Source organism: Physella acuta, unplaced genomic scaffold (assembly GCF_028476545.2).
Source record: "Physella acuta isolate Inbredline_101_S28 unplaced genomic scaffold, ASM2847654v3 ptg000600l, whole genome shotgun sequence".
Classification (NCBI taxonomy): Eukaryota; Metazoa; Mollusca; class Gastropoda; family Physidae; genus Physella; species Physella acuta.
The window spans coordinates 1,034,567-1,044,213 of record NW_026732119.1 but is presented as its reverse complement, the minus strand read 5'-3'; the positions used below and the strand labels follow the sequence as shown (position 1 = coordinate 1,044,213).

At 34.7% G+C, this 9,647-nt stretch overlaps 1 protein-coding gene across 1 annotated transcript; it reads right to left on the bottom strand.

The window, feature by feature from the left end:
• On the bottom strand, nt 1-9,414 carry LOC131947585 (S-phase kinase-associated protein 1-like). Its single transcript, XM_059308827.1, has 2 exons — nt 9,118-9,414; nt 1-138 (listed from the first exon to the last, which is right to left on the bottom strand). The coding sequence occupies exons 1-2, from the start codon at nt 9,376-9,378 to the stop codon at nt 1-3; spliced, it is 399 nt and encodes a 132-aa protein (XP_059164810.1). The 5' UTR covers nt 9,379-9,414.
• Nucleotides 9,415-9,647: the final 233 nt, after the last annotated feature.

The following is a 9,647-nucleotide window of genomic DNA, read 5'->3' as shown; positions in this document are numbered from 1 at the left end:
TCATGTGAGGATAGGTGTAGCAGAGATTATACGGACAGCTGACAGCTGCTTGGGCGCCAAGCCCAGCCCCACAGCCGTGCTGTAGGCAGCCCCGTGGGAACAATTCCATGCTTGCAACTGAAGTGGATTGCGATGGTCCTATAGTTATATTATTTTATTAAGTTCATTATTCTGACGAAACATGTGTATGTTTTTATATGAATAGATATAATTTGATATTTAAGGGTATTTATTTTAAATAATCAATACAATTAATTTACCTAATCCTATTCAAATACTAAATATTGAAATAAAAATGTTAGTGGCTCTTTAGAAACTGGGAAATTTTGAAAATTGTAACTTTTGGCTCTTCCGTCTCAAAAGGTTGCCGCCCCTGACCTACTATATTCTTCTGTATTATTCACAAGAAGCACGGCCAAAAACAGAGAAGCGATCATGTATCTTGTATTTTCCTGTACTTTATGTAATAGCAAACCGGAAACAAAATCAAGAAATCAAAAGAAACAAATGGAACCTAGAAATCGGAACAAAGAAATCAAAGAAACATGGAACAAAGAAATCAGAAGGGATATTAAGACATTGTAAATCTTGTTAATGTTATACTATGTATTACATTGTAATTTTTTAACATGCAACCTATCCACATGTGAAAGGAAGACTATTAAACGCCAGACGGCAAAAAAAAAAAAATATTGACTTCACCTACTGTATTCTTCTGATATCTATTTTGGTTTTCTGATGCTTTCAAAAATCTATAACGGGCAGCCAAATACATTTCTTGTATTTCTCCATCCGAACGCCTTCCTTGTATTCCCCTCACTTCAACAAGCCCCGTATTATATTTGATAGACCGTTGGGGTCAACCGTGTATGACGTCCACAAAGAGGAGGAGGATGGGGGGGGGGGAGGTCGAATCAATTAGACCTTTGTGGACGACTGAGAGCTGACGGACGAAGGGAGGGCGTTGGGTGCTTATGGTCATTCCTGCCGTCCACATGTTGGACCGCGGAAAAAAAAAACAACACACTGCGTTTCAAGTTAATTTTTAAACATACAAAACTAATGAAACATGGGTTTAAGAGGCAATTAGATCCAGGCCCTAGTAGATTGTGTAACCTAATCACAGAAAACTAAATCATTATTTTTAATCAAAGCCTAAGACGACGTAGACGTACCTGTTGTCGCCTGAGATTCTGTTTAAAATGTATTGTGTGTGTTGTATGTCGACTGCTTTTGTGTGATGTTTAATATTTTACTTGTTCGAAAAATGTATGAGGAAATGATAAAAAAACAGCATATTTGACATATATATTCTTATACATCTGTAACAGCATAGTTAATATGTGTTTACATATTTATTTAATACTCTGCAATTACACGCCAAAGTTGAAAATTTAAAAACATATATTGTCTTCTTTTAAAATTTGTATTTGCTGCTTCTATTTCTAAATTTTAAACTACCAAGGGAGGTCACACAACGAAGTACTTAAAAGTCTTGTAAATACCAATAATTTCTTTATGTATACAATTATTCCTTTATGTAACTATATATATATATATAAATTCGCGTTTATAAAGTGAATTCTTTATGTTTATTCAATTGGTATGTTTCATAATTCTTTACACATAAAATTTAAACAACAAAAAAAAAGAAAAAAAAAAAAAAAAAAATTAACATTTTTGTGTTTATCTAAATACTCGCACGCAGGGGACTGTTAGCTGCGGTTCGCGAGTTGCATGCGGTTCTATTAATGTCAATATGCGGCTCTCTAGTTTTATAATAATTATATTCTTTTGTTATAGAAACTAAAAAAAATTATACTAAAAAAACAAAAACTTTAAACACAATTAAAAAACAATGAGAATAGGTGGAGTAGAGTGTATATGGACAGTTGACAGCCTAGGACATAAGCCATTAGGCCCAATCCCACAACTATGCTGTGGCCAGACCCGTGGCAATGGTTCTAAGCTTTCCACTACCGAAGTGCACATACACATGTTAGTGGCTCTTTAAAGTCTGGGAAATTCTGTAGATTGTAACTGTTTGCTCTTCCGTCTCAAAAGGTTGCCGACCCCTGCTCGCACGAACCAAGCCAGCCTAACCATGCAACTAATTGCTAGACACAAACACACGTACACACCAGTGGCGGAACTAGAAAAAATGGGCCACCCCGCAAAAAATTTTTTTGGGCCCCCCATATATGTGTGTGTATATATATATATATAAATATAAATATAAATATAAATATATATATATATATATATATATATATATATATATATATATATATATATATATATATATATATATATATATAAACACACAATACGAACATAGGATACTCATTTCTGGCCTGATCGGGTTTTGAAAAAAAAATTCAATTAAATCTAATCACAACATGTCATGTGTATCAGTGGCGGAACTAGAAAAAAAGCCCCCCCCCCCCCCCCCCGCTTAAACTTTCGATTTGCACCTCCTCCCCCCCCCCCCTCAATCTTTCGATTTGCACCCCCTCTTACTTTATATATATATATATATATATATATATATATATATATATATATATATATATATATATATATATATATATATATATATATATATATATATATATATATATATATATATATATATATATATATATATATATATATATATATATATATATATACCGAGGGGTCTATGGGGGGGGGGGGTTATGACCCCCCCTAACCCCCCTGCCTACGCCACTGGCTAAATCACATATTTCCGTTAGGAGTCCCCACTCAAATATGTACAAATGTTAGGCCTATGACAGAAACCTTTGCGGGGTTGTACTCAACAGCTTCCCAAGTTTTCATGGCGATTGGGTGAATGATGCAGTAATGCATAATAATAATAGAGAGAAAAATGTTTTTCACATGTACAACTATATGTGGCCAGGTCACGCGTTGGATAACCTTCTGATTTAGGGGAGGGGGGGGGATTAACAAAAAGCCAGACCCTCACCTCAATGACTATTAATAATGTTCAATTAATTCTAAACGTTCTAATTAATTTCTAAATAATTATATAAAAAATAATCTTACCTGCCCTGTTTTGTGAATTAGATGTGCCTAATACTATGAAAGTAAATTAATATCTGTTGACTAGATCTAGTGCTGTCTAGTGTCTGACAAAATGTGCTGAAGTGGTGAATCGTACGGTTAAGAAGTAGTTCTTAAACGATACATTTATCTCCTCGATACTTGTGAGGTTGAGAAAGAGGGATGGGATAGGGGTCGGCTCGGGAAAAAAACTTGAAAGAGACAACAAAACGCCTTGATCTATGTACGTCAGCATCGCCCATTGGAAAACTTACTCAGGGGAGATAATTTGAAGTATAGGCCTTAAAAGTTTACTATATTTCGTGTAAAATCAAAAACAAGTAAACGTATATAAAACTGAAGTTTCTAGTATTATATTATTTTTTTTTAAATTATTTGTACGATACAAGATAGTACAGGATACAAATTCAACCACTATCACAAACACATATTAACATTGAAAAATGTACAATGGATTTCGGGTCCCCTACCAATGCCGCAATTAAGAACCGCGCATCATGAAAGCCCACTTCATATGTAGCGGCTTTTCGTGCTATGGACTTTGTTGTTTTTTTAAAAAGAATTTTGCCGGCGACAGCGTGTGTTTGATTGTAGGGAAATAGAACTCGGCCTTGACGATGGTTAAAAAATACAACTATAAATAACTGTTTTAAATATGTAAAAAAAAATGTCGACAATTTTTTAACCCCCTTTTTGGTCCCTATCCCCTGCCCCATCCGCCACAGTACACTTTGGAGGATCGGTCAAACAGTTACGTGTCCTCTTTTTAGCTATCAAAGGGAGGGGGGGGGGGCAACGAGTCAAAGAAGTCATTCAAAATTTGAAGAGTTGCCTATATTTTACACTGTAGTTTCTGTAATGGATTTTATCTTTTGCGGAAGAGCGTGGTATAGTGACTGTAAAATAAAGATAATCGTACCGCAGCTACAGTGTTTTTCTTTTACAAACCAAATATTAAGGCAAAAATTAAATTCAAAATTTAAAAAAAATATTAATTTTGGTCAGCCGTGGGCCCCTAAGCGGCCTGCCCCCCCCCCCCCCTTCCCGCGCATTGCGGGGTCTGGCGGGACTGTAGTTCCGCCCCTGTTCATCAGGTAAATGAATAACTACTGATTAGTGTCTTTAACAAAATGTGCAGAAGTGGTCAGTTTACAGTTTATATCATAGACGGTTCGTTAATCTATGCATTACATCTTATTGTAAGAGTAAGGGTGTGGTGAGGGGTAGAGGTGAGGGGTATGGGGCAGGGGGGGGGGAGAGAGTTGGGAAGGGAAGAGGACAAGAAAGCGCCGATAAACATCTACATCAATAGTGCCGACTTTTTCCGATCGTCTAGAAGACCAGGATAGTCACCTCGCCGCAACATTTCCCCAGCCCGATTTCAAAGCGTGCCGGCACAGTCAAATTTCAGATGCTTCGTCTTTGAAGTTGTCTATATGTCTGGCGGTCTCTCGAGCATTTTTCTCAAAGACGTTTGCCGACTATCGTGTTTGTTTGTAACTGTAGAAGAAAGATAACTCGATTTTTTTTTTTAAATAATTTAGCCAGGATTTTTGGGCCCCCAATTGGTCTGGGCCCCCCCGCATTGCGGGGTCTGGCGGCACTGTAGTTCCGCCCCTGGTACACACGAACATACATGCAGTATGTATAGTGTTTGATGCACAAAATTTCTTATAGCTATACATTGGGACAGTCAAGTTCCTTTTTCGAACTTAAATGTGCGAATGTAGTAGAGTCAACCTAAGTCTGAGACTTTGGTATATGAAGCACAGCACTATGTATAGCGGCTTTTACTTTCTATATCGTTGGTTACAGCACTATGTATAGCGGCTTTTACTTTCTCTATCGTTAGTTACAGCACTATGTGAAGCGGCTAAAACTTTCCTTTATACAACTTTTATTCGTGTATTTCCTCTCAGAAAAAATGTGTCCATTCAAGAACAAACTACAAAGCCGTAGCTGTTTGACGTTGAAGTTTTCTGTCCTAGATGAGTTTCTGTCTCCAGCTATCGAGACTCATCCAATTAAGGGTTTAACCTAGGGACTTGTCGGTGAAGCAGTCATGAGCATTACCATTCGATTACAATCAGTCTTATATTATTTAAAATATATATAAAAGCTGATGAAAGCCGTTTTGAATTAATTTATAAATTCAAATATTTTTAAAAACAACCCTCAACCCCTCGTTAAAGTCAACCGGAGTGGCCAGGGAAAGTAAAACAAAGAAAGTCACACTATTGTCTTACATGACAAGTGGAATTTCTTCCCGGCATCTCCATCACCCCCCCCCCCCCGAAGAAAGTCTTCAGCCCCCACCCCCCCCCCCCACCCCCCACCCGAACGAAATGGAATATAAAATATAGAAAATATATACTTTTAACAGTGTCCGCAGCCCGAAAACTTTAGTCCGCCCCCCGCCCGGTAATTTTAGGTGCACCCACCGGAGAAAAAAATTTGGAAAAACATTGGGCCTATCTTTAATTAGTTTGACTCTATTCTAAGTAAAATAAAGGAATTAATATTGTTGCATTATGGATTATATTGGTATTTTAAAATTTTGAAGCGAGGGCTAAAAACAAATAGCTTTTTTTTTTTTTTTTTTTTTTTGTAATCAATTGGAATCGTGTTCTTAACATTTTGTTTAGTTTGGTAACGTCTCTCTCCATCACTAACGAGATTTGTTTTATGCTTAAAACTATAACACATTTTTCTTGAAACAATGTATGTAAATGATAAGTAAACCGACCTTTTAAATATGTAGTTCGCACGTATCTTTCATTTATAATAGTGTATTTTTTTTTTAAATGTGCATTTTAAAATTACACAGTATATGTCACTGATTATAGCATACATTATAACACTCTCGATAGCACTAAATTAACATTTACATACATACTTTTAACATTTGAAAATTGACATTGCACATTGTGAACAAGCTTAAATAAGCATCGTTAAATACTGTTTTTTTGTTTTTAATCATCATCTGAAATTGCACGTTGTCATCGGATATTAAATTTAAAATGCACTGTGTCGACTGGTTCTTTGTCATTATTTTTTTAACTCATTTATGGATCCCCTGAAATCAGAAGTAAAAATAAACTTAAAGGCCCCGCCCCTCTTTATTGTGATTAGGTTAATAGAGATATATATCACAAAACAACTTCTTTTTTGTCAAATATATTTTTTTCATTAGCCATTACGTAAAATGGAAGCCTTATCATGTACCCTGGTAACACAGTAAGCTACTGGTTCAAAAAAGGATGAACTGTTTGAAAAACTTAACGCCTTGGACCTTTTGTGAAATATACCTAGTGTCCATAAATTTAGACGTAGACGATTTCTGATTTCAATTTATCAATCAGATCTGCTAATTGCTTTGTTAATTCATTTTTAAAATATATTATGAGTGTAACAATGTTTAAAATTAGGATTAATGTATAATGTGTTTTCCAATACTGATATTTAGAAAAATTATTAAAAGGTTTATTGTTTATAAACATATAATTTAAAGTAGAACTCTACTTTAAGTCAATCTTGTAGACTTTAAAAGGTGTTTTGCAAGTTTTAGAACATATTGCATTATTGAAAATAGAAAGTTTAGAAGTATATTTCTTTTCAGATTAGGTGATTTAGCAGTCAAGGGAAACAACTTAAAACTTCATATTAAAAAATGCATAAAACAGCAGTAGATTAAATTGTTCTAAAATAATAAATAAATAATGTATATACTATTAATTTTTTAAATTGCAGTTTATGTGTTAGTCAAAATATATTATTTTAAATTTGTAAATGTTTAACATTTTAAAGAATTTTTTTTTTTATGATAACCTTAGTAAAAAGAAGATAGTTTTCTTTTTATAATGAAAAAACTCTTAATCATTGTTACGTACATAACAATTACTTTTTAGTAAATTATTTGGTAAATTATTTTATGCAAAAAAAAATGTTGATAAAATAATGATTCCTTTTCAATTAGAGTGAACTACCACAACACCACAGGGGATGGGGTGTGGGAGGGGTTGAGGACAGTGTTTCTTCCAGACTTTTTCTCCGGGGGGGGGGGCACTTGAAATTTTCGGAGGGGGGGGGGGCGGTAGACTTTCTTCGGGGGGGCGGACACTGTTAAAAGTATATATTTTCTATATAAATTATATAAATTTCATTTCGTTCGGGGGGGGGGGGGGGGGGGCGGTAAAAAAATTTCGGGGGGGGGGGGGGGGGGGGGGCTTCGCCCACCCGAAGAGATGCCTGGAAGAAACTCTGGTTGAGGAGATTATGTCGGTATCACTAAATATTGAACTAGAGGAGTTGAACTATGTCCAGTTAAATGAATATTATCGATTGCACATTTTAATGACATCTCACTTAAAAAATAAAATAGTAAGAACGGCCGATAACGCTTAACTTTTTTAATTTGTTTAATTTCAAAACAATTAAAATGTAATATTTTGACTAATTAGATAGAAAATGGACAATAAAAACAAATGAGTTATTCTTTAGATACTTCCTTGAGCAACCATTTTGTTGTCTTTATGTACACAATGAAAGTACCTACAAGAAATAAAACTTAATAAATACACACACTCTAGCACACGCGCACTCATGCACACATATCTTAGAGCAGGGGTCTCCAAACTTTTCAGCCCGAGGGCCGCATTAGCTATCAAATATAAGTTCGGGGGCCAGCGTTTCTTACAGGCATCTCTTCGCGGAGGCGCAGCACCCCCCCCCCCCCGAAGAACGCCACCCTCGCCTCCAACGGAATATATATATATATATATATATATATATATATATATATATATATATATATATATATATATATATATATATATATATATATATATATATATATATATACATATATATACATTTCAAGTGCCCCCCCCCCCCACCCGAGAAAAAAGTCGGAAATCAAATATTGTCGGAGACCGACAACACACTCGAGGTCCAAGTTTGATCTCACATTTTTCGTCACGTAGACCTATTTCATTCTTGACAAAGTGTGTATGTTGTTCCGAAATTTGAAAGGTGCTTTGATGCAAAAGTTTTAATATAAGGAAATCTTCCTTGGGCAAATACTTATACAACCCACCCTCAGTTATTTCAACTTGTCTTTAATGAGGTCATTTGCTGGGCAACTGGTCAAATTTACTGTAATGGTATTTGCACTCAATGCTACATGTTCAGTTTGTTTTGAATTTTTTCTCAGCCACCTCCAAGAAACATTTATTTTTCGTGGACAAAAAGATCTCTGAGGGCCGGATGAGAGAACCTCGCGGGCCGCATCCGGCCCGCGGGCCGTAGTTTGGAGACCCCTGTCTTAGAGTAAGTTTTTATTCAGTGTATGATATTTTTATTTTGCATACATGCTGTTAAATCTTTTGTAAAGCATAGAGGGTTGTTCGCACCAGGAAAAACATGCAATTGTATGTTTATGATTTTAACACAACATTCCCAAACTTGTCGTACCAAAAAAAAATATTGAACATTAACTGCATTGCTTCAAGATTAACAAAATCTAGCTATTTTACCATGCAATTAGCTTACCTACACTATTTGAAGAGTAAAATCAACAGTTAAACACTTCAGTAATTAGTTAAAGTTAAAAAATTGAAAAAAAAAATCAAACAATTAGAGTTTTACATTAATACATTAAAACAAATACATACTCTTTAAATGCTCCACACTTTTCTAATTAATAGTTCTTATAGTGTAACTATCACTCTTTGCTTTACTATAGTCATGTTGTGCTAATATTAGAATGTACAGCATGTACGTATAGTATTAGCGTGAGTTGTACTACGGCAATGCTGTAACTGGATAGAGTTAAATGTTTTTTTTTATTAGTTACTTCCCATCTAAGTATTTTTAAATACATAATTGAACTAATATAGCAAAATTATATAAAACCGATACCCCAGATGTAGTAAAACAATTGTGTAAATCGGTGTTCATTTTATTTATTATTATTGTAACAAAATAATATTTAAAATGTAACACACTTTCTAGTGCTAATAGTTTTTTTACATCAAGCAAGTCTTTGATATCTAAGTAGTTGGCAGCCAAAATCAACTCAAACAAGGTGCCCAGGTCAACTTTAAGAAATTCTGCATCCCAGGAACAAACATCATCTGTTCTTTTTTCTTTGTTTTCATCATCTTCAGGTGGTGGAGGGTCATCCCGATGGAAGGTACACCATTGAATTACCTTCTTTAATATATCAGCATTAACATTAGGCAGTGGAACAGGTTCATCTTCATCCTCATCCATACCCAAATCTTCTAACATGGTTTTAACAGTGACAGATTGTTTAGCAGTCTCAACATTTATTTATTTTACAATTGATGTTATATTCAAAAGCAAAAGTGTAAATAAAGGGAGATTCAATGATAGAATGGTAATTTTTTTTTCTTTTTCAGAAAATGTCCCTACGTGTTTTTTTTTTTTTTTTTTTTTTTTTTTTTTTTTTTTTTTTTTTTTCCTCAGACATGTAATGTTCAGCGTCAGTTTGCCACGGCATGTTCGCTTTAGTATTTCAGTTTTTAACATCGGCTTGT